Source organism: Takifugu rubripes, chromosome 8 (assembly GCF_901000725.2).
Source record: "Takifugu rubripes chromosome 8, fTakRub1.2, whole genome shotgun sequence".
Classification (NCBI taxonomy): domain Eukaryota; kingdom Metazoa; phylum Chordata; class Actinopteri; order Tetraodontiformes; family Tetraodontidae; genus Takifugu; species Takifugu rubripes.
Genome location: NC_042292.1, coordinates 13,825,398 through 13,850,762, shown reverse-complemented (window position 1 = coordinate 13,850,762; position 25,365 = coordinate 13,825,398). Strand labels below are relative to the sequence as shown.

Below are 25,365 nucleotides of genomic sequence, written 5' to 3'. Positions count from 1 at the left end.
ATTGCGTCTGTTATGCATGGCGTGTTTATTTCGCAGACAATCTTTTCATCTCACGGGTGAATTCTTGTGAAAATGAACACGTTTGATGCAGTGGGTTACATCTGCACACATGCTATTGCTCTTAAATTAACATGTAAATTAACACCGTTTCATACAAAATGACCTTAATGGGAGGACATATCAAGAATAAGTATGAGGCAAATGATTTAGTACAAAGAGACAACTAGGTTGGCAAGAAAAAGCTGAGGCTGTGAGTAGTCAGTTAAAGGAGCCACAAGGGTGTGCCACTTTAAAAAAAAAAAATTTAATAAAATAATTACCTCTGCTCCTGCCAAAGAAGCCTCATATAGAGGTTCTGGGTTTGATTGTTGGGAAGTTCCTGCCACAACTCGATCCAACGCTACTGCGAAGAGTCGTCCTGTCACAAGCAGGACTGTCAAGTGAGATGGCAACACTCGGCCGCGTGTCTTCGGTTGTAAACATCGCAGAGGCAAGGCCGTGCCTCCGGGTCACGGCTACAGTGCTGGCCTGGAGTGCCGTCGCGCCTGTCCTCCTCTCAAAGCCAGTACCAGGTGGAGAACAGAGCCGCCCTGAATCTTATAGTCTGCTGCTGTTTTCTCATCATTCCTGTGAATAAAGACAAGTCAGTCGACTGCAGAAAAACAGACAAAAGGGAAAATGAAAAGAAAGCCTACATTTGCTTTCCACTGTAGATCAACCTCTGCTGCTGCGGAGGGATGCCTTCCTTCTCTTCCACCCTCTCTTTAATCCGCTCCACCTGGATGGAAAGGCATAATCTGCCATGTTAGACAAGCAAATTTCAGGTTGAGGTTAAATACACTAACCCAGATTACCGTGGACCATCAATGAGGTAGTTACTGCTACACAGGAGAATATAAACTATTCAATGTATAACATTAACATAACGATAAGAATGTCAGTCCTGGCTGCATTTTCACGTTCACAATTAGACAATAGAGTAGTCAACAAAATATTACCTTATCTGTAGGCTCTATGTCGATCTCTATCTCTTTGCCTGTGAGCGTCTGAGATGGAAAGAAAAAAGTTGTGAGAAACATCCACGCCCTACGAAACATTGATTTACCATTAAATACCGCTTTAACAAGATCGTTACGCTTCTTTTATCTTACCTTCACTTTAATCAACATCTCTGTTTACGTGTGAGCTAATTGACACAATAACTGGATGTTTGAACAGATGCTATTTTCTTGAGGGAAAAAACGTTGTACATACAATCAATGGAAGAAATACGACAACCTGGAAGAATATTTCCTGTGTCCTCCACTAAACCGCACCGCCTCGTTTGCGCATCAAACGTTCCGCTCTCAAATTATTTTCAGAGGTTTTGTTTGATAAATTGGTACTGATATTGACTTTTTAATAACAGCACAATAAGAAAGGCAAAACGAAGAAAAAGTAACATTAGAAAACGAGTTTCACTAGTGCGGAAAAAAATCACGACATCAGCGCAACATGTCGTAAACATTTTCGAACGTGTTGTAGTTTTAATGTCAAGTATCCCGCGTGTTTAAGATCCTAAAGAACTACAAAGGCGGCTGTTTGCCGGTGTCCGCCGCTGTAAGACTTCCCGCGCATTAGGCGTAAAAGTAAAAAACGCTGCACACATTCAGTCAGACTTTCCCGAAGGTAAACATTTTTTTTAAAATTTAACCTACGCCGTGAACTAATTCGTTCGACTAGTCAGGGCGTTATACTTGAGCAAACTGTTTGCAATGCTAATCAGAACGGCTATGTTTAGATTCGGATATAAGCTTAACCTTGAATTTTGACGTCGCATGAGCAAGTTATTTCTTGTCTCAGGTACAGTAACTAGTGGCACAGTTGTCATGTTTGCATTTTACTGCTTTTTACTTTGTAATGTGGTCTTCTTGCACGCCACTGTAGTAATAACTCCTTGTTTATTCGTGTTTATCTGTGTTATTACCTCATGATCTCTGACCGTGCTAGTTTATCGAGGATAATGTCTGTCTGGTTAAACGGAATAGTTTCATGGATCCTCTCTCTGTTTTACAGCATCACATTCTGGGGCGACATCTGTTTTATTGTTCATCTTCCTGCACATATTTGTCTCGAAATGCCTCGTATTGAAAATGACATCAAGCTGGACTTCAAGGATGTCCTCTTACGTCCAAAGCGGAGCACACTCAAGTCTAGGAGCGAGGTAGCTACTTTTTATGTCTAAACATAAATACACCGCGCATCCTTAAAAACATCAGTCTTATCCCGTTTTATGTTGATAAGCAATTTACAACTCATTTGAAAGTATAATATATTTAATATTTGCATTTCTGTTTGTGTGAGTAATAGAAGCGATCACTTTTGAGTGAATAATCTGTTAAAAGGTAGGTTTAACTCTTATTATTGTCAGGTGGACCTGATGAGGAGTTTCTCGTTCAGGAACTCGAAGGGCAGTTACTGCGGGATCCCCATCATCGCCGCAAACATGGACACGGTCGGCACGTTTGAGATGGCCCTGGCTTTGCACCAGGTAAAGTGTGCATTCATTCTGGAGCGTCTGCCAACGCCAGAGAAGGAAAGTTTAATTTGAACAGTGTGCTGATGAAGACGAGATCTGTGTAGACCTTGGCTACGAGGCTTGGCTGTACCAGTCCCAGCCTCATAGCCTTCTATAAACACAGAATCTGTCAGTAGATTTTTTTTTTAGGATGAATGAGACAAATATTTGGTCGCCTTGACGGAAGTATAAGCAGAAAATTAATCAGGCTAATGAATAATAAAAAGGGACTAAATGTAGCATAGCAAGTTTCTCCAGGTAGTCTGCCAATGACCACACCAATGCATTTTTTAAATGCTTCAGATCGTTTTAACATATCAGTCACATATTTGGGAAAGGTTATTTACCTGATTCTGTTGCACATTTTCAGTTGAATGCAGAAAAACCTGCTTTAGGCTACATAAGAATGTTGAAAATGGCCGCCCCCTAGTGGCCACCGGGTGCGATTCACGCAGACGTCACTGATCGGGTGTTTCCTGTCTCCTTTCTCGTAGTTCACCCTCTTCACCGCCATCCACAAGCATTACTCAGTGGACGACTGGGCGGAGTTTGCGGCGAAGCATCCCGAATGCGTGAAGGTGCTCTCTTTTTCCACGTTGACCTTTACTACACTGACTTTAGCTATTTAGCAGCACGAGCCTTCTGGTTTCAATGTGCGCTTTCCAGAGTGTAGCGGTCAGCACAGGCACCGGCGAAAACGACTTCGAGAAGATTTCGGCCATAGTGGCGGCGGTGCCAGAGCTGCAGTACATCTGTGTCGACGTGGCCAACGGCTACTCCGAGCACTTTGTTCACTTTGTGAAGGACGTCAGAGAGAAGTTCCCCTCCCACACGATCATGGTCAGTCCGCTTCCACGCCGGGGCTGAGACGCGCAGCTCGGACGCAATCACCACGTTCCTTCACCGCCGTCTTTGTTTCTGTCAGGCAGGAAATGTGGTGACGGGAGAGATGGTGGAAGAGCTGATTCTGGCCGGGGCCGACATCATCAAAGTCGGCATTGGACCAGGTGACGGGCGCGTCGTCCCCGCCAACCAAAGGTCACCTCGTCTTCTGAAACGCACCTCATGGTTCTTTCTACACGTGTTTCACAGGCTCCGTGTGCACCACCCGCAAGAAGACGGGGGTCGGGTATCCCCAGCTCAGCGCCGTGATCGAGTGTGCCGACGCAGCCCACGGCTTGGGCGGCCACATCATCTCCGTGAGTCCCTCTCGCTTCAATCCTAAATCAGGAGTCTGATCCTAAAAATAGAGGAATAAACGCTAGCCCAGTCAAGCTAGGTTCCCCTCTCTCCCGCCCGTCCAAGGTGACGTCCTGTTGTGCGTTGGACAGACAACAGTCGCTCTGGTAACAGGTTGCCCTGTTTTGTCCCACACAGGACGGGGGCTGCACTTGCCCGGGAGACGTCTCGAAGGCTTTCGGTGAGTTACCCACCTGACGTTAGACTCGCACCTGGGTTTGTTTTTGCTATTTTTGCCCTGGTTTCAGGAGCCGGAGCAGATTTCGTGATGCTCGGCGGGATGCTCGCCGGCCACTCGGAGAGCGGGGGAGAGATCATTGAGAAAAACGGGAAGAAATACAAGCTGTTCTACGGAATGAGCTCCGACACGGCCATGAAGAAGCACGCGGGGGGCGTGGCTGAGTACAGGTCAGCCTTCATTTCCTGCCTGTGGGCGCTCACGTCCCGTCAGGACTAACCTCCATGTGCGCTTTTTACTTACTCCAGAGCGTCGGAGGGGAAGACGGTGGAGGTCCCCTACAAAGGCCCGGTGGAGGTCACTATACGGGACGTCCTGGGCGGGGTCCGGTCCACCTGCACCTACGTGGGGGCGGGGAAACTGAAGGAGTTGAGCCGCAGGACCACCTTCATCAGGGTCACCCAGCAGCTCAACACAGTTTACGGCAACGACGGTTAAGCATCGGGGGACGTGTCTTTGAAACCGAGTCCCTGATGTCGTCAGTGCACTTAGCAGAAAAAAGTGAAACAATATTTTTTTTCCCTTTACATTCCAATCCAAGGCCACGCGTTTTCCTCTTAAACTGAGAAGAGTCTTAAATTATTTATGAAAATATATATGCAGCTGCTGTGGCTAATTAGCACATTGAGATTTTCCCTTTTTTTTAAAATTCAGTCCCTCCAATAATCAGAAGGTTTTGCACTTTATTCGAAATTCGGAATTTTTATCTTCAGGTAATTTAAAACGCCTGTTGGCAAATTTTCCTTGCTACGACTCCCCAAGAACCAATAGATGGACTTGAAAGGTACAGTCCTGGGGGACATGTTCAGTATATGCAGCCCCCCCCCCCCCCCATCAAAGGCCAAAGTGTATGTGAGTGATATTTCAGTGGGATTCTCTGGTATCAGCCTTGAGTCTCAAGGTCGGTCTCTTCAAACGGTGGCCTGTGACCCTTCTACTGCCATGTTGATGTAAAAAGGCCAAAATAAAATGCACACTTCAATCTTCCTGACACCCGTGTTAAATTAAAGCCATTCCATGTCCAGCGTTTGAATGGAATTTATTTGTGAATCAGCACAATCTTCATACATTTCTTGTATAATTATTTCACAAGTGAGCAAAATCCGCCATCAGAGGGCGACAAACATCGTAAGAACAATAATAAGACAATAATCAAGGGTGTTTAATATGTAACAGGTGGAGATAAAGACACTTCAGTATTTAGACTAAATATCCTGTTAGTAATTTTACACTTAAGTATCAAAGTAATCACTCAGAATCCTCTGTGGACCGTGACACACATCCTTGTCATCTTAGGACAGTGAAACCCTAAATTCTGGGCCGGGCCAAAGGTCGGTTCTTTAAAGCATTAACTTTCTGGTCCGAAACTGTCCTGAAGACTGCAGCTTCACAGAAGTTCACAGACCAGATCTGTGATGCCCTGGTCTCTGATAACTTTTCCACAAGAACAGTTACTTGGACAGTTGTCATCTAAGTAATAAATATGACCACACGTGCAAATCTTTGTGGATTGTTGTGGAGTTTGGTAATACCCTGCGTATGTGCCTGGTTGCCTCTGTAATTTTTCCACGTGTAAACAAACAAAGGGTGTTAGATCGTTGTGAGAGGCGTTGAGCTCTATGCTCACCACTTTTGTCCTCTCTTGTTGAGCAGTCAGACTGAAGAAGGACAGAGAATCAGGTTGATGCCATATTACTTCGTAGGTTTGCTGGCCGACCAAATTAGCTAGACCGCTGACATCATGACGTTGTCTTGCTGGGAGACAGTTGAGTCTTTTATCAATGTAGGAGAGTCCAAAGGCGTCATTGTTGTTGCTGCCGACATAGGTTTTCCGACATAATCCGATGGTCCAGTCATAATCACCGGACAGGCTCAACACCCATTTTTGTAACTTTGAACTGCGCAGCTTTGGGTCGGTGTCTTGAATATGAAACACGCTAGCTTGATTTTGCTGTGTCAGGGATTTACTGTAGAAGATTTTCCTTTTGTCTCTGGATAGTGTCACGCAAGGCCCTGCGATCCTTAGTTGAAAGGTCTGAGTTGGTTCTTTAGAAGAGATTTCCGCCCGCTTCTCTGGGTCAACCAGAACTACAAGGGACTTCCAGAAATGCTCAGCTTGCGCCACCATTTTCACGCCGTACTGGCTCACCTGCTGGACCAGGGTGTCGCGATTAACCCCAGGCTCCAAGCCCCGTGTCAGATCCACGGCCTTGGCTTTCTCCACATCCTGGTTCACCCGAGAATACATCTGCAAGAACCGGAAGGTGTCCGTCTCGCCTTGTGCTGCCTGAAGGCTGCCCGTGCTGGTTTTGATGGAAACCATACGGGCAGAGACCGAGTTCTGGACACTGGTCAGAGCAAGATCACGCAGTTGTTTCACAGCATCAACAAGCTGAACGCTGGAGCGCGTCACCTTCTCGGTTTCCACCTTCATCCACTCTTCCAGACTCGTGTCCCTCCCGCCAGTTCTGGTCCGCAGATCCTGCTGCTCGTGTACAAGCTTCTCCTTGAGCTCCTTGCGGGCCGTGGAGAAGGTCTTCATGTTGTGCAGACGGTGCTGGTCTTCGATGGCGCAGGAGACGCAGACACAGGTCAGGTCATCCAGGCAGTAGTACTCCAGCAGTTTACCATGTTGGGGGCACTTGGTGGTGGCGCCCAGAGCCACAGGTTCGGTCAGAGGATGCGTCTGTAGTAACACCGGAGTGGTGAGATGAGGCTTGAGGTGCTCCCCGCACATGGCGATCTCACACTTCATGCAGGTCTTCTGAGCTGGTTTGCGATCGTTGTCCGCGCACATGTCACAGAGGATAACGCCAGGCTCTTTACTTGGTGCGCCAGACATGGTTATTTTAATTACCCTTCAGGCTTGAGGCTTTTCAGATCCTTCTTGCTACTCTTCAGGTTTCTGACTGTGCGATCGCTCGACTAAACAAGGTTTTGATTTCCTGAAAACAGAAACCAACGGCCATCGTAACTTTACTTTCGGTTCCATTTCTCTGTAATACTGCTGGGGGAGGGGCGTTGCCCAGGATCCGTTATTATTAAATCATATAGAGAAATAAAGTCTATTATAAGTTCGGTCATAATGGAATCAGGCTGCGAAAATTAATCAGTAAATAATAATAATAATAATCAGCAGCATTTTGAACATGTTTCTCTGTCGCCTTGCGGTAGCGCTACTCTAGTTAGCGCACTTATAAATGCGAACACAGCGACGATAAAAGGTAATGTTATTTCAAGTGTTAGTCGTTATTAAGTTATTCCCCCCTTTACCTTTCATAAATCATCCCAGCCAATTCATGCCAATTACAAAATAGGCCGCAACATCACTAACTGCTAATTGGTTTCATTAACCATCAAATTCATATAAATTAACCCACCATCTAAGCGATTTGAATGTTATTCTTTACCTTCTTAAACTGGACTTATATATCCGTTAATTGTCAGTTTAAAATACATTTTAAAGAAGCCTTGCATATAATAATTCAAGTACATATTATAACATAGTTTCTCAAAAATGTTTCTCGGTGTTTTTCCTAAATTATTATTGTTTCTGTTGTTGTCTATTAGGCTGTGATTTATTTGCATTTGTTAACCGGACAATAAGTTTTTCTTTCATTCAGGACTGTACGTTTTCAAAAGAGCATCTACATCAGGATGTTATTTCAGCTAAGATCTCCAACGCGAAGTCCATTCGTGAGTTCGAAATATTTGTACAATAAAGACAAAAAACAGCAATCAGGACCCGTAATACTCATTATTGCCAGATGTAAAGACATAATCACACATTGGTGGACACGGTGAGGCCCAGTGGCCCCCGAAGCGGGTCGGCTGGGACTCAGTTCCAGCTGGTGGTGTACTCGGCCCTCTGCGAGCTCCAGAGTTCAGTCCCGTCGATGATGCGGCGGATCATGGAGGCCGAGGTGATGAGCAGGTGCCCGGCAGCTTGCAGGAGGGTCGATGCAACACGCAGGGCTTCCCTGCGAAGACAGAACCAAGACCCGTTAACTAGAACTTTTCTTATTTTAGAGGTCATCGATTTGCCTACCTGAGGACTTTCTTTGGTCCCAGACACTGAAAGTCAGCGCTCACGGAATAAAGGCCTTGAAATGTAGCCTTCACACTCAGCGAGCCGAAAATATCCTTTGGGCTTATTCGTTAAAGGTCGAAGGTGACGCGAGCGATATCCTTCCCAGTGCGGGGCCTGTCCGGCTCCTGGTTTCAGGAGCCGGAGCGGATTTCGTGATGCTCGGCGGGATGCTCGCCGGCCACTCGGAGAGCGGGGGAGAGATCATTGAGAAAAACGGGAAGAAATACAAGCTGTTCTACGGAATGAGCTCCGACACGGCCATGAAGAAGCACGCGGGGGGCGTGGCTGAGTACAGGTCAGCCTTCATTTCCTGCCTGTGGGCGCTCACGTCCCGTCAGGACTAACCTCCATGTGCGCTTTTCACTTACTCCAGAGCGTCGGAGGGGAAGACGGTGGAGGTCCCCTACAAAGGCCCGGTGGAGGTCACTATACGGGACGTCCTGGGCGGGGTCCGGTCCACCTGCACCTACGTGGGGGCGGGGAAACTGAAGGAGTTGAGCCGCAGGACCACCTTCATCAGGGTCACCCAGCAGCTCAACACAGTTTACGGCAACGACGGTTAAGCATCGGGGGACGTGTCTTTGAAACCGAGTCCCTGATGTCGTCAGTGCACTTAGCAGAAAAAAGCGAAACAATATTTTTTTTCCCTTTACATTCCAATCCAAGGCCACGCGTTTTCCTCTTAAACTGAGAAGAGTCTTAAATTATTTATGAAAATATATATGCAGCTGCTGTGGCTAATTAGCACATTGAGATTTTCCCTTTTTTTTAAAAAAATTCAGTCCCTCCATTAATCAGAAGGTTTTGCACTTTATTCGAAATTCTGAATGTTTATCTTGAGTTAATTTAAAACAAAGTTGGCAAATTTTCCTTGCTATGACTCCCCAAGAACCAATAGATGGACTTGAAAGGTACAGTCCTGGGGGACATGTTCAGTATATGCAGCCCCCCCCCCCCCCCCCCCCCCCCCCATCAAAGGCCAAAGTGTATGTGAGTGATATTTCAGTGGGATTCTCTGGTATCAGCCTTGAGTCTCAAGGTCGGTCTCTTCAAACGGTGGCCTGTGACCCTTCTACTGCCATGTTGATGTAAAAAGGCCAAAATAAAATGCACACTTCAATCTTCCTGACACCCGTGTTAAATTAAAGCCATTCCATGTCCAGCGTTTGAATGGAATTTATTTGTGAATCAGCACAATCTTCATAAATTTCTTGTATAATTATTTCACAAGTGAGCAAAATCCACCATCAGAGGGCGACAAACATCGTAAGAACAATAATAAGACAATAATCAAGGGTGTTTAATATGTAACAGGTGGAGATAAAGACACTTCAGTATTTAGACTAAATATCCTGTTAGGAATTTTACACTTAGGTATCAAAGTAATCACTCAGAATCCTCTGTGGACCGTGACACACATCCTTGTCATCTTAGGACAGCGAAGCCCTAAATTCTGGGCTGGGCCAAAGGTCGGTTCTTTAAAGCATTAACTTTCTGGTCCGAAACTGTCCTGAAGACTGCAGCTTCACAGAAGTTCACAGACCAGATCTGTGGTGCCCAGGTTGCTGATAGATTTTCCACAAGAACAGTTTATCGGACAGTCATCCAAGTAATGAACTCGACCACACGTGCAACTCCATCGGGGCTTCGATTGTTGTGGAGTTCGGTTAAACCCTGCGTATGTGACTGGTTGGCTCTGTAATTTTTCCACGTGTAAACAAACAAAGGGTGTTAGATCGTTGTCAGAGGGGTCGAGCTCTATGCTCACCACTTTTGTCCTCTCTTGTTGAGCAGTCAGACTGAAGGACAGAGAATCAGGTTGATGCCATATTACTTCGTAGGTTTGCTGGCCGACCAAATTATCTAGATCGCTGACATCATGACGTCGTCCTGTTGTGAGACAGTAGAGTCTTTTATCAATGTAGGAGAGTCCAAAGGCGTCATTGTTGTTGCTGCCGACATAGGTTTTCCGACATAATCCGATGGTCCAGTCATAATCACCGGACAGGCTCAACACCCATTTTTGTAACTTTGAACTGCGCAGCTTTGGGTCGGTGTCTTGAATATTAAACACGCTAGCTTGATTTTGCAGGGTCTGGGATTTACTGTAGAAGATTTTCCTTTTGTCTCTGGATAGTGTAGTGAGAGACCCTGTGATCCTTAGTTGAAAGGTCTGAGTTGGTTCTTTAGAAGAGATTTCCGCCCGCTTCTCTGGGTCAACCAGAACTACAAGGGACTTCCAGAAATGCTCAGCTTGCGCCACCATTTTCACGCCGTACTGGCTCACCTGCTGGACCAGGGTGTCGCGATTAACCCCAGGCTCCAAGCCCCGTGTCAGATCCACGGCCTTGGCTTTCTCCACATCCTGGTTCACCCGAGAATACATCTGCAAGAACCGGAAGGTGTCCGTCTCGCCCTGTGCTGCCTGAAGGCTGCCCGTGCTGGTTTTGATGGAAACCATACGGGCAGAGACCGAGTTCTGGACACTGGTCAGAGCAAGATCACGCAGTTGTTTCACAGCATCAACAAGCTGATCGCCGGAGCGCGTCGCCTTCTCGGTTTCCACCTTCATCCACTCTTCCAGACTCGTGTCCCTCCCGCCAGTTCTGGTCAGCAGATCCTGCTGCTCGTGTACGAGCTTCTCCTTGAGCTCCTTGCGGGCCGTGGAGAAGGTCTTCATGTTGTGCAGACGGTGCTGGTCTTCGATGGCGCAGGAGACGCAGACACAGGTCAGGTCATCCAGGCAGTAGTACTCCAGCAGTTTACCATGTTGGGGGCACTTGGTGGTGGCGCCCAGAGCCACAGGTTCGGTCAGAGGATGCGTCTGTAGTAACAGCGGAGTGGTGAGATGAGGCTTGAGGTGCTCCCCGCACATGGCGATCTCACACTTCATGCAGGTCTTCTGTGCTGGTTTGCGATCGTTGTCCGCGCACATGTCACAGAGGATAACGCCAGGCTCTTTACTTGGTTCGCCAGACATGGTTATTTTAATTACCCTTCAGGCTTGAGGCTTTTCAGATCCTTCTTGCTACTCTTCAGGTTTCTGACTGTGCGATCGCTCGACTAAACAAGGTTTCGACTTCCTGAAAACAGAAACCAACGCCCATCGTAACTTTACTTTCGGTTCCATTTCTCTGTAATACTGCTGGGGGAGGGGCGTTGCCCAGGATCCGTTATTATTAAATCATATAGAGAAATAAAGTCTATTATAAGTTCGGTCATGATGGAATCAGGCTGTGAAAATAAATGAATAAAAAATAATAATAATCAGCAGCATTTTTTTCTGTCGCCTTGCGGTAGCGCTAATCTAGTTAGCGCACTTATAAATGCGAACACAGCGACGATAAAAGGTAATGTTATTTCAAGAGTTAGTCGTTATTAAGTTATTCCCCCCTTTACCTTTCATAAATCATCCCAGCCAATTCATGCCAATTACAAAATAGGCCAAAAGTGGGGCTTTTGTGAGAGCTAGCAACATCACTAACTGCTAATTGGTTTCATTAACCATCAAATTCATATAAATTAACCCACCATCTAAGCGATTTGAATGTTATTCTTTACCTTCTTAAACTGGACTTATATATCCTTTAATTGTCAGTGTAAAATACATTTTAAAGAAGCCTTGCATATAATAATTCAAGTACATATTATAACATCGTTTCTCAAAAATGTTTCTCGGTGTTTTTCCTAAATTATTATTGTTTCTGTTGTTGTCTATTAGGCTGTGATTTATTTGCATTTGTTAACCGGACATTAAGTTTTTCTTTCATTCAGGACTGTACGTTTTCAAAAGAGCATCTACATCAGGATGTTATTTCAGCTAAGATCTCCAACGCGAAGTCCATTCGTGAGTTCGAAATATTTGTACAATAAAGACAAAAAAACAGCAATCAGGACCCGTAATACTCATTATTGCCAGATGTAAAGACATAATCACACATTGGTGGACACGGTGAGGCCCAGTGGCCCCCGAAGCGGGTCGGCTGGGACTCAGTTCCAGCTGGTGGTGTACTCGGCCCTCTGCGAGCTCCAGAGTTCAGTCCCGTCGATGATGCGGCGGATCATGGAGGCCGAGGTGATGAGCAGGTGCCCGGCAGCTTGCAGGAGGGTCGATGCAACACGCAGGGCTTCCCTGCGAAGACAGAACCAAGACCCGTTAACTAGAACTTTTCTTATTTTAGAGGTCATCGATTTGCCTACCTGAGGACTTTCTTTGGTCCCAGACACTGAAAGTCAGCGCTCACGGAATAAAGGCCTTGAAATGTAGCCTTCACACTCAGCGAGCCGAAAATATCCTTTGGGCTTATTCGGTAAAGGTCGAAGGTGACGCGAGCGATATCCTTCCCAGTGCGGGGCTTGAGCGGATTTCGTGATGCTTGCCGGCCACTCGGAGAGCGGGGGAGAGATCATTGAGAAAAACGGGAAGAAATACAAGCTGTTCTACGGAATGAGCTCCGACACGGCCATGAAGAAGCACGCGGGGGGCGTGGCTGAGTACAGGTCAGCCTTCATTTCCTGCCTGTGGGCGCTCACGTCCCGTCAGGACTAACCTCCATGTGCGCTTTTCACTTACTCCAGAGCGTCGGAGGGGAAGACGGTGCAGGTCCCCTACAAAGGCCCGGTGGAGGTCACTATACGGGACGTCCTGGGCGGGGTCCGGTCCACCTGCACCTACGTGGGGGCGGGGAAACTGAAGGAGTTGAGCCGCAGGACCACTTTCATCAGGGTCACCCAGCAGCTCAACACAGTTTACGGCAACGACGGTTAAGCATCGGGGGACGTGTCTTTGAAACCGAGTCCCTGATGTCGTCAGTGCACTTAGCAGAAAAAAGCGAAACAATATTTTTTTTCCCTTTACATTCCAATCCAAGGCCACGCGTTTTCCTCTTAAACTGAGAAGAGTCTTAAATTATTTATGAAAATATATATGCAGCTGCTGTGGCTAATTAGCACATTGAGATTTTCCCTTTTTTTTTAAAATTCAGTCCCTCCAATAATCAGAAGGTTTTGCACTTTATTCGAAATTCGGAATTTTTATCTTCAGGTAATTTAAAACGCCTGTTGGCAAATTTTCCTTGCTACGACTCCCCAAGAACCAATAGATGGACTTGAAAGGTACAGTCCTGGGGGACATGTTCAGTATATGCAGCCCCCCCCCCCCCCCCCATCAAAGGCCAAAGTGTATGTGAGTGATATTTCAGTGGGATTCTCTGGTATCAGCCTTGAGTCTCAAGGTCGGTCTCTTCAAACGGTGGCCTGTGACCCTTCTACTGCCATGTTGATGTAAAAAGGCCAAAATAAAATGCACACTTCAATCTTCCTGACACCCGTGTTAAATTAAAGCCATTCCATGTCCAGCGTTTGAATGGAATTTATTTGTGAATCAGCACAATCTTCATAAATTTCTTGTATAATTATTTCACAAGTGAGCAAAATCCACCATCAGAGGGCGACAAACATCGTAAGAACAATAATAAGACAATAATCAAGGGTGTTTAATATGTAACAGGTGGAGATAAAGACACTTCAGTATTTAGACTAAATATCCTGTTAGTAATTTTACACTTAGGTATCAAAGTAATCACTCAGAATCCTCTGTGGACCGTGACACACATCCTTGTCATCTTAGGACAGTGAAACCCTAAATTCTGGGCCGGGCCAAAGGTCGGTTCTTTAAAGCATTAACTTTCTGGTCCGAAACTGTCCTGAAGACTGCAGCTTCACAGAAGTTCACAGACCAGATCTGTGATGCCCTGGTCGCTGATAAATTTTCCACAATAACAGTTTCTCGGACATTTGTTATCTAAGTTATAAACTCGACCACACGTGCAACTCCATTGGGGCTTCGATTGTTGTGGAGTTCGGTTAAACCCTGCGTATGTGACTGGTTGGCTCTGTAATTTTTCCACGTGTAAACAAACAAAGGGTGTTAGATCGTTGTCAGAGGGGTCGAGCTGTATGCTCGTCACTTTTTTCCTCTGTTTTTGAGCAGTCAGACTGAAGAAGGACAGAGAATCAGGTTGATGCCATATTACTACGTAGGTTTGCTGGCCGACCAAATTAGCTAGACCGCTGACATCACGACATTGTCCTGCTGTGAGACATTTGAGTCTTTTATCAATATAGGAGAGTCCAAAGGCGTCATTGTTGTTGCTGCCGACATAGGTGCTCCGACATAATCCGATGGTCCAGTCATAATCACCGGACAGGCTCAACACCCATTTTTGTAACTTTGAACTGCGCAGCTTTGGGTCGGTGTCTTGAATATGAAACACGCTAGCTCGATTTTGCTGTGTCAGGGATTTACTGTAGAAGATTTTCCTTTTGTCTCTGGATAGTGTCACGCAAGGCCCTGCGATCCTTAGTTCAAAGGTCTGAGTTGGTTCTTTAGAAGAGATTTCCGCCCGCTTCTCTGGGTCAACCAGAACTACAAGGGACTTCCAGAAATGCTCAGCTTGCGCCACCATTTTCACGCCGTACTGGCTCACCTGCTGGACCAGGGTTTTGCGATTAACCCCAGGCTCCAAGCCCCGTGTCAGATCCACGGCCTTGGCTTTCTCCACATCCTGGTTCACCCGAGAATACATCTGCAAGAACCGGAAGGTGTCCGTCTCGCCCTGTGCTGCCTGAAGGCTGCCCGTGCTGGTTTTGATGGAAACCATACGGGCAGAGACCGAGTTCTGGACACTGGTCAGAGCAAGATCACGCAGTTGTTTCACAGCATCAACAAGCTGATCGCCGGAGCGCGTCGCCTTCTCGGTTTCCACCTTCATCCACTCTTCCAGACTCGTGTCCCTCCCGCCAGTTCTGGTCCGCAGATCCCGCTGCTCGTGTACGAGCTTCTCCTTGAGCTCCTTGCGGGCCGTGGAGAAGGTCTTCATGTTGTGCAGATGGTGCTGGTCTTCGATGGTGCAGGAGACGCAGACACAGGTCAGGTCATCCAGGCAGTAGTACTCCAGCAGTTTACCATGTTGGGGGCACTTGGTGGTGGCGCCCAGAGCCACAGGTTCGGTCAGAGGATGCGTCTGTAGTAACACCGGAGTGGTGAGATGAGGCTTGAGGTGCTCCCCGCACATGGCGATCTCACACTTCATGCAGGTCTTCTGTGCTGGTTTGCGATCGTTGTCCGCGCACATGTCACAGAGGATAACGTCAGGCTCTTTACTTGGTTCGCCAGACATGGTTATTTTAATTACCCTTCAGGCTTGAGGCTTTTCAGATCCTTCTTGCTACTCTTCAGGTTTCTGACTGTGCGATCGCTCGACTAAACAAGGTTTTGATTTCCTGAAAACAGAAACCAACGGCCATCGTAACTTTACTTTCGGTTCCATTTCTCTGTAATACTGCTGGGGGAGGGGCGTTGCCCAGGATCCGTTATTATTAAATCATATAGAGAAATAAAGTCTATTATAAGTTCGGTCATAATGGAACCAGGCTGCGAAAATAAATGAGTAAATAATAATAATCAGCAGCATTTTGAACATGTTTCTCTGTCGCCTTGCGGTAGCGCTACTCTAGTTAGCGCACTTATAAATGCGAACACAGCGACGATAAAAGGTAATGTTATTTCAAGTGTTAGTCGTTATTAAGTTATTCCCCCCTTTACCTTTCATAAATCATCCCAGCCAATTCATGCCAATTACAAAATAGGCCGCAACATCACTAACTGCTAATTGGTTTCATTAACCATCAAATTCATATAAATTAACCCACCATCTAAGCGATTTGAATGTTATTCTTTACCTTCTTAAACTGGACTTATATATCCTTTAATTGTCAGTGTAAAATACATTTTAAAGAAGCCTTGCATATAATAATTCAAGTACATATTATAACATAGTTTCTCAAAAATGTTTCTCGGTGTTTTTCCTAAATTATTATTGTTTCTGTTGTTGTCTATTAGGCTGTGATTTATTTGCATTTGTTAACCGGACATTAAGTTTTTCTTTCATTCAGGACTGTACGTTTTCAAAAGAGCATCTACATCAGGATGTTATTTCAGCTAAGATCTCCAACGCGAAGTCCATTCGTGAGTTCGAAATATTTGTACAATAAAGACAAAAAAACAGCAATCAGGACCCGTAATACTCATTATTGCCAGATGTAAAGACATAATCACACATTGGTGGACACGGTGAGGCCCAGTGGCCCCCGAAGCGGGTCGGCTGGGACTCAGTTCCAGCTGGTGGTGTACTCGGCCCTCTGCGAGCTCCAGAGTTCAGTCCCGTCGATGATGCGGCGGATCATGGAGGCCGAGGTGATGAGCAGGTGCCCGGCAGCTTGCAGGAGGGTCGATGCAACACGCAGGGCTTCCCTGCGAAGACAGAACCAAGACCCGTTAACTAGAACTTTTCTTATTTTAGAGGTCATCGATTTGCCTACCTGAGGACTTTCTTTGGTCCCAGACACTGAAAGTCAGCGCTCACGGAATAAAGGCCTTGAAATGTAGCCTTCACACTCAGCGAGCCGAAAATATCCTTTGGGCTTATTCGGTAAAGGTCGAAGGTGACGCGAGCGATATCCTTCCCAGTGCGGGGCCTGTCGTGGGCTGGAGATTTGAGCACGACCGAACCCTGGAGGATCAGACACAGAACCCCTGAATCCCCTGCTTAAAGAGCATCTCAGCGGTGCGACCTTTCTTTTTTCTGTACGTACTGGCTGGGGCCTCCACGTCTCCCCGGGCTGCAGGGCCATGAGCATTGTGTTGTCCGGCAGGGTCATGAGGAAGTCGTCAGAGTCCACTTCTGTGCCGTCCTCTTCGCAGACCAGGGACATGGACACCGCGGACAGGGAGAGCAGCAGAGCGTGGCACACCTACAACACAGGATTAAAGCGAGAATGAGAGTCCTGCGTGAGGAACAAAACCCATAAATCACATTGTTCTATTAACATTTTGTCTGTGTGTAGCCAGCTACAGTCCAACCAACCAACTAGCTAAACATTTGAGACACATCCTTGAACTTTTGTGCCGTTTACGGTCACTCTTACCTTCTGTTTCAGCTCCTCCAATGTCCCAGCCGTGATGCCCTTCCTGGTCTCTCTGCTATGACAACACACTCTGAAGGGACGCTGTGGCGGAGCCCACACGCGTTTGGTTACAGATCTGTTGAAAAGTGACACATTGTTAACTACAGCTATACAATTGCTTACTTTTGCTCATTATAAAGTGACCCAAAGCAGAACGGGACCAGCTACTGAACTCAGAAAGACCCCAGATGTTGTTTGTTGTTGATGAGGGTTAAAGGATCAGAAAACAGATCAGTCTTAGAGAACCAAAAAGATCTCTTTGCTTACTTGATGGTATCCATGCTGTGTCTTCTCCCTGGGTTATTATCTCAGAAGACTTGTTGAAGCAAATTGTAAACTAATAGAGTACTGCTTGTGTTTGACCCAGCTCCTGGACTTTACCCCGAAGCTGATGATAATACAGACGCAGGACAAAGTTCACGTGTTCTGCGAATATGTGAAACAAGAGTTTTACATGGTACAACAGTATAATTTTTAAAAAGAGCAGTTTTGTGGTCAGTATATTAACAGTAGTGGTATTTTATTCAGAAAAGATTAATCCATTTTATTCCTAAACGATATAATGCAAATTTTCAATACCGTGAGTTGTAAAGTAATCCTTTACGTCATATTTTTAAATAACACGTGGGGATAGGTGGTGCTCTAAGAATTTTTACAATAATTATCGCTCTTAATTGTCTTAGTTAAGTAACATTTTATCCATCATAATAAAATTTTGAGCCAAACAAACATATAACGCCGCAACGTCACTTCCGCAACGTCAAATCCGGGGTAACGTCGGAAGTGTACTTCTTTAAGAGTCTTGGCGCGCGCGTCGGCGGAGTTTCGTAGAACGTTTACTTCACACATTCGTGCCGCACCGCCATTCCGGGATACCCCAAATGTTAAAACAAACGAACCTTGTTTTACCAGCGAAGGCGGGAGAACGAGAAATAAGTTTTGATGACAGTGTTCTGGAGTAGCCATAAACATTGATTTTAAGCTTTACCACAGGGTAAAAATAGAAAATACCATCTCAAGCGTTTTACCAATGAGTCATTTTCAAGTTTGCGTGTAAGCAGGTTATTGAGGGTTCGTTGAACATTAGATCTTTTATCTCCGCTAGCATAAGCGTTCTCCTTTTTAAGTGGAATGGCCGGAAGGACACATGAAAATGGTAAGTTTTACTGGTATTGGGTTATAAATCCAGTGTATTTTGCGTGATAGATGTGGGTGATAGTTGATTTGTTGATCAAGAGGCTGCAGCTGATGCACTGTAGCCCATCATCTGTTGTCTGCAGAAGCCAGGCTCCCTTTCGCAGCTCTCCAGCTCCTCGCTCCGCCCGTGCGGCTGGTTTCTGCAGCCTTGTGGAAAGTGATCAAGCAGAGGGACGCCATGCAGTATGGTGTCGTGGAGGAGTTTGTCACATCGGCCTGCGAGACGGTCCCTGGCCTGCTCACCGTCAGACACCAGGGCAAGTTAGCACTGGGGCTAAGAGGACGGGTGAGTGTGCTGGGGCCACACTCTGCTGTTCAGTTGTGATGATTTCCCATCTTTGTGTCAGGCACGCATCTATTTCAAACCATTGTGGTTAACTTTCACCTTCTTTCTCAGCTAATTTTGGAGCTTTGTCAGAAGCAGCCAGATGAGGAGGTGATCACGCCACATCTGGAGAGGATACGCATTCCTGCTGCCATGTCCGGCTCTGGTCACATACAGGTATTCACACCCCTCCGCTTGAAGATATAAGTCCTGACTAGTGACAAAAAGTGAGCCTGATTTGTGCTGTTTTCTGTCCCAGAAGAGGGATTTAAAGATTCAAAGAACGGTGGAAAATTTCCATTTACTGGTCCGCACGCTACTAAAGGATGCGGCTGAACGGGAGCAATTCTTCAAGGCAAGTGCCTCCAGTTCAGCTCCAGCTTTCCTCCGATCGCACTTAACGTTAACGTCTCCCATCCTTCTGCCCGACAGGAGGAATTTCCTGTGGAGTACGGGCTGGAGTTTGACCAGGAGTTGGAGAAACTGCTGTGGGAGTTTTTGATCCGAGTGGACCAGCTGCTTCCCGCCCCCAGCCTGGCTCGGGTAGAGCGGGCCGCCAATTCGCTTTTGGGACTTCTTCAATGTCGATATTCACGTTTGTTGCTTGTCTCCACCAGACGGTGTCCTGGCTCAGTGAAGCTCCACCTGTCCTGGAGGAATGTGCGCGCTCGGCCACCCAACCTCAGCTCCTAAAGCTTCTGCTGCAGCATCAGGCATGCCTGGGTCACCTGGAGACAGCAGGTATAGAAGAATCATTTCATTGAGGTCAGAAAGTGCTTGATGACTCTAAATTTTTGCTTTTTGTAGCATCTCTTCCTCCCAACATGGGAGACTCCATCCTGGCCTCTCTTTCCCTGCCACCTTCGGGGAGAGCAGCCTCAAAAGAACCAACTGGATCCAAAATGGCCGTCGCAGGCCCCTCGGATGACACCCAGATACAGACAGAAACATTGTTTATCACACCTGTGATTGGAATAATATCCAGTGAAGAAGTGCCGGTAATGATTTCCGCTGATAAGAGGACCCTGAGAGATGGTGATGCGGGGAAAGTGGGTGGAGAACAAACAGTGGAGAGGAAGGTTGGGGAACCAATTGCTGGAATAAAACGCAAAAGGTCCGATAAAGGTGAATCTGGTGAGGAGGGAGGAATTCATGGAGAGGTTGGATCTGAGGAACAGGGGATGGACAGGAGTTTGGGGAGATTTACTAGCCTGTTAAAGCCAGACAGAGAGAGTGGAAAGGAAAGAAAGGATTGTAAAAGAGATCTGGGCTTGGAATGGCCTGAGGACGCTTCACTCTGCTCCAGTTTTGAGCCCTGTGTGAACAACCAGCCGGTAGTTGTTCTCAACAGGATGCCAGCGACCGCCGTTAGCGGGAGCAGCAGCAAGGCGGAAAAGTCCCCGTATGCAAAGTGGCAAAATTGGAGAAGGCAGAAGACATCCAGCAGACCCAGCTCAGCTTTTCCCGCCTTGGACAATAAAGAGTAAGAGACTTTGGATCACGAGGTGCAAAGTGCTCCTCATCCATCACTCATAACACGTCTATAAATCAGCTGGCTGGAGCTTTGTGCTCCGTGTGGATGTTTTTACTTAATAAAGATGTTCGTTGCTACTCTTCCTGTTGTTTCCTTCACCTTTAAAGAAAGCAAACATTTTCAAAATGTGTCTGCTCGACAGAAACCTCCCAACGTTAAGACGCTCTCCCCAGCAACGGAGCCCCGCAGGTGATTCAGCAAACATTGCATCAGGGGGCGACTGGATGTGTCCGGTTAAACGTGTTTTTGTTGTTTAGAGCCGGCGGGCGACAGCGAGGATTATGTGGCCGATTCGGAGGACGAGGCCACCAAGAACTTTAAAGACAGGGTAGGTATCCAGGCAACCCAGTCTTGTGGGTGAACGTTGCTCTGACGCCACCGTTCTCCGCTCGTCCCCATCAGCTATTCGTGAAGCGCTACTGCAGGACCAGACACGGCACCTACGTCCCCACTCTGAGGGAGTACTTTAGACCCAGGATGGCCAGGAGAAATCTACTTTCAATGGGTGGCAAACGCAGATGAGGAAGTGCCTTTTTAGCTGGAGATGTTGTTCTTTTCAGCACACTGATGGACATTTTATTTTTGATCATGCCAATATATGTATACTATTATGGGTTATTTAAAGTCATTTCATACAAAGGAAGTCATATATATGTGTCATGTATATATATTTTTAGTGATTAAAGTAAATATAAAAGACATTTCTGCCAGTTTGATGTTTTTAATGTCAGTTTCTACACTTATTTATAATTAGATCTAAATCTAAACCAAGGTAGATCTGAAAATACTTCAGTAATAATGAGGGGCTCAGAGTCGGCAGCCCGCCCCCCCGGTTGCCATGATGGTCTCTCCTGTGATGTAGGAAGCCTCCTCGGAACACAGAAAGGCGACCACCCCACCAATTTCCTCCACCTGTCCGATCCTGGGGGGGAGCAACCACAACATATTCAAAAGTGCAACCATGACAACAGCTCAGTGAAAATCTTAAACCTGAGCTGCACCTTTTGATGCTGAGCTGGTTCTTAAATTCATCCATGATGGCTTCATTTTCCCACAACTGGAGAGATGAACAGAAATTAGCCCTCAGAGCAAAACATCAGCCATCATATGCAGGACTCTGATGTTTCTGCTCACTATAGCGCTGAAGCGTGTCTTTATGAGTCCAGGGGCCACACAGTTGACCCTTATGTTACTCTGAGCCAGCTCAGGGGCCAGAACCTTGGTCAGACCCAGCAGGGCGGTCTTGCTCACACAGTAGGGGCCAAGTCCCTGCATAAATATGCAATTCTTATTTACATTTTACTGCATATATGGAAATAACAGCAGGTACGCTGACACTCACCTGGATTGGTTGATACGCTGCCAATGATGATACAAATACGATATTTCCCCCTCTAAAAGATTTTATGCATCAATATACAGTTAGGCTAATGTTCGGCCCCATCCAGTCACTCACCCTCTCTTCTCCATGTGAGGCACCACCAGCTTAGTCAAGAGGAAGGCTGATTTCACATTTGAAGACAGGACCTGGAAAGAGGAGAAGCATTAATCATTGGAGAACGTCTCCTGGAGCAACACTGATGCGTGGTTGAACGCACCTTGTCCCAGTCGTCCTCTGTGGAGTCCAGGATGTTTCCAAAGGATGATTTGACGGCCGCATTGGACACCAGGATGTCGATCCCCCCACACTGATCCAGAGTCTGTTTCCAAAGCAGCAGAGATCAAGTGTTCAACACTCGCTATTCCGAGTTGTTGTGGTTACAAGAATGAAAATACCATCTGAATCAGTTTCTCTCTGTCTTCTGCTTTGCCAACATTACAGGTGGTTCCGGTCACTTGGATGTTGTGGGTCCTCAGCAGAGCCACGGCCTTGTCCACGTTCGCCTGCCGTCGGCTGCTCACCACCACGTGGGCTCCTCTCATTCCCAGAGCCTGCGCTGCTGCTAGTCCGATTCTGAGGAGAAGGAAGAAAAAGTACAACATTTAATGGCAGTTTCATTCTCAAATGCAGGGATGTGTTGATTACTGGCTGTAAAGAAAAAGACATCCATGTTTTCAGTGCATTGTTGACATTTCTCAACAATTTCTTACCCATCTGTGGAGGCTGTGACAATGGCTACCTTCCCATTAAGGCTGCTTTGTGACATCCTTCTTTGCCCAGCAACTAGATTGGGGCTAAGGCACCTGAATATGGACCTTAACATCACCTGTGTCTACAGGAAAAGTTGTTATTAAAATAGTAGTTGGTAGAGACAAGGGTCAACAGCCAGTTTAGAGAATAAAACTAAGAGTCAGTTGATTGATTGATATTTACTCACATAAGGCGCATTTTTAAGGCAACTAACTTTTAAATTTAAATTTCCCTGACAGAGTCATCCCAAAGGGATCAATAAAGTAGAGTTGAAGTTACTTGATGACAGAAATAGATAACCAGTGCATGTCATGCAAATATCCATTTCCATTTTAAAGCAAAACCCTGCTGGCCAAACCAGGTACTGCTCAGAAGGCGTCGGCCACGTGATTCCCTTGGGCCCCAAAATGGTTTTTCTCTCCATAGAATAACATATTGAAAGAGACGTCTATATCTCAGTGGTTTACAGTTACATAAACTTACTAATAAGGCTTTTTAAACCAGCGACATTTAAGTCTTTATGCTCTCTTCTTCAATTCATTTTATTTCGACGAGGTCTGGCGTAATATTCTTGACATTGTGAACGCGCATCAGAGGAACGGAAGGAGCCTGCCTGCGCATTCATGTGTGACCCGTCCATGTTAGTTATTCTAACTTCGCGTTAATTTTTTTTATTTAGAAGATTATTTATTCACATTGAATCCTCTCAGATCAATTCATATCAGCAACGTCTCCGGCCTTAAGTTAACATGGACACTTTTAAGACTTTAGTGAAGTTCGAAAGATGTTCTCAGATAAACGGCTCAAAAACTCAACACACCCACCATTAAAAAAGAAGACCTGATCGGAATCATCCTAATGTTTATGTTAACGGCCTCAGACTGAGGGGAATCTGGTCGGAACAAATAACGCACAGGCAAGGATCCACTGGGGATCTGGGACCGCGAATAACCACAAACAAGACGCGTTATTTTTGCTTGCGTGGCCAGTAGCGATTTATTACGCAACATATCAAAAATACTTCAAGGTTTCCGTATCAGAATCTATTCAAAAGACTTTGTTTTTTTTATCCAATCAAACAACCTTGGGTTACAATACTTTCCAAAAAAAAAGAATAAACAGATTTAAATTGAATAATTGAAGCTATTCTTTAGTAAACAAAATAAAGTGCACAATAATCCTTATGACGCGTCTGTTTTCTTATTTCTAAGACGCAACCTTATTGTAGTCAGAACCATATTTGAAAATCTAACATACATGTCACGCCCCTCACGAACACAGGTGAGCTGCTTCTGTGGCGAGACGGTGAAGGTAACAAAATGACAGCGGAGTAATGTTCTAACAGTTACCTGTGAATAATCAGGAATTAGACGCCCTACTTTCGCTTTCTGAGCCAGCAGCGATGCGGAGCTGCGCGTGCGTTGGGTCAGGCGTAAACTGTTCCTCGATCACTCACAGGAGCGCCATCTACCGTAGAGTAAGTCACCAGCATGTCCAGCCCTGTTACCACAGCTCTGATCATCTTAGAAAATCGGGGGTGTGAGTGTTCTGGAACCAGAAGAGATGATACATACTTCACCTCCCTGCTGCTGATAGAGGGTGGCTTCCAGAACTTCATTTAATGCATCAGCATTTAGTGATGTGTGGCCAGACTTGGTGACTTTTCATTTGGATGTAACGTGATCTTTAACAGGTCTCTGGTTAATCTCCTCAGGATGCTCTGCAAGCTTGGGCCGGGCAATCCTGTATGAAGGTTCCCCAACAGCTCAAGAAGCCCAACAGACCTCTGACTCCCCCAACATTCTTTGGCTCCCTCTCTGTTTTAGCTGCAACACTGATTCCAGGTCTTTATGGTCTATCTGAACCCCCCCACTTGTCACCGGGCGCCCTATAGATCTCACTTGTTCCTGAAAAATTCCCACTTCCTTGGGCATTAATTTCATGCCATGCCCCCAAGGGCGAGAGTACTCTTCTCAGATGCTCTGCATTATCCTGGAATGTCCGAGAAAAACAGAGCACATCATCGAGATATGGAGAACATTCATCCCATTCTGTCAAGGACCCCTCCTTACATCACTGAAAGGCCACTGGGGCATTAGTAAGGCCGAATTGGAGGCGAAGCCACTCATATGGACCCCAAGGGGTGCTAAGGTGCCTGGAGGTCCAATCAACAAACCCCTGTGGTATGCACTGACTTGATCAAGAACCAGGAGTAGCCTCTAAGGCAGGCATGGGCAAACTAAGGCCCGGGGGCCACACGTGGCCCGTTAAACGTTTTAATCTGGCCCGCCAAACTTGAAAAATTAAATGAATAAACCTTGTTAATGTTAAATTTTCACTGCAATTCTGGTGTTTTCCCACTAGAAAAAAGACAGTCAGGAGGAGAGTGATGGTGATATCCTGAAGGATAACAGAACTTTCAGTGCTTTAAAATAGAAATGGTTATTAATTTTTTTTAAAAAGGCACATTTTATTCATTTGATTTTAAGTGGTTTAAGACTCATTCCAAAGTCAGATATTTTGTTGTAATGCTTCTCTTCATTTTCATTTGAAATTAAAGCACATGTTTTCTCCATATCCCAAGATGTGTATTTTTTCTCCAATGAGGTGAGGTTACCAAAGCACTCCATCCATCCATCTGCTCCTGGTCTGGCCCCTTTGTCAAATGTTAGAACCCATTGTGGCCCACGAATCAAAATGTTTGCCCACCCCTGCTCTAAGGTTATCAGGTAGATCCTGAATGCCTGGAAGTGGGTGATAGTTGGGAACGGTTTTGCGATTTAATACCCTAAAGTCGACACTTGGACACAAGCTCTTATCCACGGGTGATGAGTGTGTTGAGGTTGACTTTTGTATCCATCTGAGGCCAAGGGGTTTCTGCACATATTCTTTTACATCTCTGTACAAAGGTTTGGAAATTGGGTTGTGGTGCTTTTGGACTAGCGTTTCATTGGCTAGCTTGATCTTGAGTTGCAGGTTTGGAATACAACCAGTGTCAGTGTCATACTCGGTGAAGACATCCAACTC

At 46.0% G+C, this 25,365-nt stretch overlaps 8 protein-coding genes across 12 annotated transcripts; 2 read left to right on the top strand and 6 right to left on the bottom strand.

Moving 5' to 3' along the window:
• Window positions 1-4: 4 nt before the first annotated feature.
• On the bottom strand, window positions 5-1,330 carry nedd8 (NEDD8 ubiquitin like modifier). The gene is made up of 4 exons (XM_003978563.3): window positions 1,152-1,330; window positions 999-1,046; window positions 696-778; window positions 5-627 (listed from the first exon to the last, which is right to left on the bottom strand). Exons 1-4 carry the CDS (start codon window positions 1,167-1,169, stop codon window positions 516-518), a joined length of 261 nt encoding a protein of 86 aa, XP_003978612.1. The 5' UTR covers window positions 1,170-1,330; the 3' UTR covers window positions 5-515.
• Window positions 1,331-1,541: 211 nt separating this feature from the next.
• On the top strand, window positions 1,542-5,059 carry gmpr2 (guanosine monophosphate reductase 2). Of its 2 annotated transcripts, none has more exons than XM_029839594.1 (10): window positions 1,542-1,668; window positions 2,056-2,203; window positions 2,411-2,530; window positions 3,052-3,135; window positions 3,224-3,397; window positions 3,483-3,564; window positions 3,650-3,756; window positions 3,935-3,977; window positions 4,045-4,204; window positions 4,283-5,059. In XM_029839594.1, exons 2-10 carry the CDS (start codon window positions 2,117-2,119, stop codon window positions 4,470-4,472), a joined length of 1,047 nt encoding a protein of 348 aa, XP_029695454.1. In that variant the 5' UTR covers window positions 1,542-1,668; window positions 2,056-2,116; the 3' UTR covers window positions 4,473-5,059. The 2 variants fall into 2 exon arrangements, with proteins under 2 accessions (XP_029695454.1, XP_029695455.1); XM_029839595.1 differs by lacking the exon at window positions 1,542-1,668 and adding an exon at window positions 1,697-1,842.
• A 2,712-nt stretch (window positions 5,060-7,771) lies between these two features.
• LOC101076923 (cell death activator CIDE-B-like) lies at window positions 7,772-8,329 on the bottom strand. Its single transcript, XM_029841084.1, is given in 3 exon segments — window positions 7,772-8,014; window positions 8,083-8,249; window positions 8,300-8,329. Coding segments are annotated over 3 exon segments (339 nt in total). The 3' UTR covers window positions 7,772-7,872.
• Window positions 8,330-9,076: 747 nt separating this feature from the next.
• On the bottom strand, window positions 9,077-11,323 carry LOC105419599 (tripartite motif-containing protein 5-like). The gene has a single exon (XM_011621245.2). The coding sequence runs from the start codon at window positions 11,102-11,104 to the stop codon at window positions 9,650-9,652; it is 1,455 nt and encodes a 484-aa protein (XP_011619547.2). The 5' UTR covers window positions 11,105-11,323; the 3' UTR covers window positions 9,077-9,649.
• A 690-nt stretch (window positions 11,324-12,013) lies between these two features.
• cideb (cell death inducing DFFA like effector b) lies at window positions 12,014-17,871 on the bottom strand. Of its 2 annotated transcripts, XM_029839596.1 has the most exons (7): window positions 17,731-17,871; window positions 17,419-17,577; window positions 17,113-17,227; window positions 16,780-16,938; window positions 16,647-16,697; window positions 12,325-12,464; window positions 12,014-12,256 (listed from the first exon to the last, which is right to left on the bottom strand). In XM_029839596.1, exons 2-7 carry the CDS (start codon window positions 17,430-17,432, stop codon window positions 12,115-12,117), a joined length of 621 nt encoding a protein of 206 aa, XP_029695456.1. In that variant the 5' UTR covers window positions 17,433-17,577; window positions 17,731-17,871; the 3' UTR covers window positions 12,014-12,114. The 2 variants fall into 2 exon arrangements, with proteins under 2 accessions (XP_029695456.1, XP_011619545.1); XM_011621243.2 differs by lacking the exons at window positions 12,014-12,256; window positions 12,325-12,464 and adding an exon at window positions 16,020-16,438 and having other exon boundaries at window positions 16,507-16,697.
• On the bottom strand, window positions 13,480-15,445 carry LOC115250594 (tripartite motif-containing protein 16-like). The gene has a single exon (XM_029839590.1). The coding sequence runs from the start codon at window positions 15,303-15,305 to the stop codon at window positions 13,845-13,847; it is 1,461 nt and encodes a 486-aa protein (XP_029695450.1). The 5' UTR covers window positions 15,306-15,445; the 3' UTR covers window positions 13,480-13,844.
• A 151-nt stretch (window positions 17,872-18,022) lies between the features above and the next one.
• tinf2 (TERF1 (TRF1)-interacting nuclear factor 2) lies at window positions 18,023-20,908 on the top strand. 2 transcript variants are annotated; one of them, XM_029839589.1, is made up of 10 exons: window positions 18,023-18,307; window positions 18,411-18,634; window positions 18,746-18,850; window positions 18,933-19,028; window positions 19,106-19,216; window positions 19,291-19,414; window positions 19,481-20,156; window positions 20,350-20,396; window positions 20,465-20,535; window positions 20,610-20,908. In XM_029839589.1, exons 1-10 carry the CDS (start codon window positions 18,283-18,285, stop codon window positions 20,727-20,729), a joined length of 1,599 nt encoding a protein of 532 aa, XP_029695449.1. In that variant the 5' UTR covers window positions 18,023-18,282; the 3' UTR covers window positions 20,730-20,908. The 2 variants fall into 2 exon arrangements, with proteins under 2 accessions (XP_029695449.1, XP_011619546.1); XM_011621244.2 differs by having other exon boundaries at window positions 18,028-18,307; window positions 18,432-18,634.
• A 6-nt stretch (window positions 20,909-20,914) lies between these two features.
• On the bottom strand, window positions 20,915-23,765 carry LOC101067892 (dehydrogenase/reductase SDR family member 4-like). 2 transcript variants are annotated; one of them, XM_029839520.1, is made up of 9 exons: window positions 23,163-23,765; window positions 22,299-22,420; window positions 21,984-22,161; window positions 21,806-21,907; window positions 21,664-21,734; window positions 21,550-21,601; window positions 21,342-21,476; window positions 21,209-21,264; window positions 20,915-21,129 (listed from the first exon to the last, which is right to left on the bottom strand). In XM_029839520.1, the coding sequence occupies exons 1-9, from the start codon at window positions 23,346-23,348 to the stop codon at window positions 21,015-21,017; spliced, it is 1,017 nt and encodes a 338-aa protein (XP_029695380.1). In that variant the 5' UTR covers window positions 23,349-23,765; the 3' UTR covers window positions 20,915-21,014. The 2 variants fall into 2 exon arrangements, with proteins under 2 accessions (XP_029695380.1, NP_001264199.2); NM_001277270.2 differs by lacking the exon at window positions 23,163-23,765 and having other exon boundaries at window positions 21,015-21,129; window positions 22,299-22,411.
• Window positions 23,766-25,365: the final 1,600 nt, after the last annotated feature.

Coding starts and splice junctions, on each gene's coding strand:
- nedd8 (XM_003978563.3), bottom strand. Junction 779..998: donor ACATAGAGCCTACAGATAAG/GTAATATTTTGT, acceptor CTTTCCATCCAG/GTGGAGCGGATTAAAGAGAG. Junction 628..695: donor ATCTACAGTGGAAAGCAAAT/GTAGGCTTTCTT, acceptor CTTTATTCACAG/GAATGATGAGAAAACAGCAG.
- gmpr2 (XM_029839594.1), top strand. CDS start 2,117: ATGCCTCGTATTGAAAATGACATCAAGCTGGACTTCAAGGATGTCCTC. Junction 3,136..3,223: donor AGCATCCCGAATGCGTGAAG/GTGCTCTCTTTT, acceptor TGCGCTTTCCAG/AGTGTAGCGGTCAGCACAGG. Junction 3,757..3,934: donor TGGGCGGCCACATCATCTCC/GTGAGTCCCTCT, acceptor TGTCCCACACAG/GACGGGGGCTGCACTTGCCC.
- LOC105419599 (XM_011621245.2), bottom strand. CDS start 11,104: ATGTCTGGCGAACCAAGTAAAGAGCCTGGCGTTATCCTCTGTGACATG.
- LOC115250594 (XM_029839590.1), bottom strand. CDS start 15,305: ATGTCTGGCGAACCAAGTAAAGAGCCTGACGTTATCCTCTGTGACATG.
- cideb (XM_029839596.1), bottom strand. Junction 16,939..17,112: donor TGGAGGAGCTGAAACAGAAG/GTAAGAGTGACC, acceptor CCTGTGTTGTAG/GTGTGCCACGCTCTGCTGCT. Junction 12,465..16,646: donor ACAGGCCCCGCACTGGGAAG/GATATCGCTCGC, acceptor CGCACTGGGAAG/GATATCGCTCGCGTCACCTT.
- tinf2 (XM_029839589.1), top strand. CDS start 18,283: ATGGCCGGAAGGACACATGAAAATG. Junction 18,308..18,410: donor CGGAAGGACACATGAAAATG/GTAAGTTTTACT, acceptor GATGCACTGTAG/CCCATCATCTGTTGTCTGCA. Junction 19,029..19,105: donor AACGGGAGCAATTCTTCAAG/GCAAGTGCCTCC, acceptor TCTGCCCGACAG/GAGGAATTTCCTGTGGAGTA.
- LOC101067892 (XM_029839520.1), bottom strand. CDS start 23,348: ATGTTGCGTAATAAATCGCTACTGGCCACGCAAGCAAAAATAACGCGT. Junction 21,735..21,805: donor CAGAGGACGACTGGGACAAG/GTGCGTTCAACC, acceptor TCCTCTTTCCAG/GTCCTGTCTTCAAATGTGAA. Junction 21,602..21,663: donor CCTCACATGGAGAAGAGAGG/GTGAGTGACTGG, acceptor AAAATCTTTTAG/AGGGGGAAATATCGTATTTG.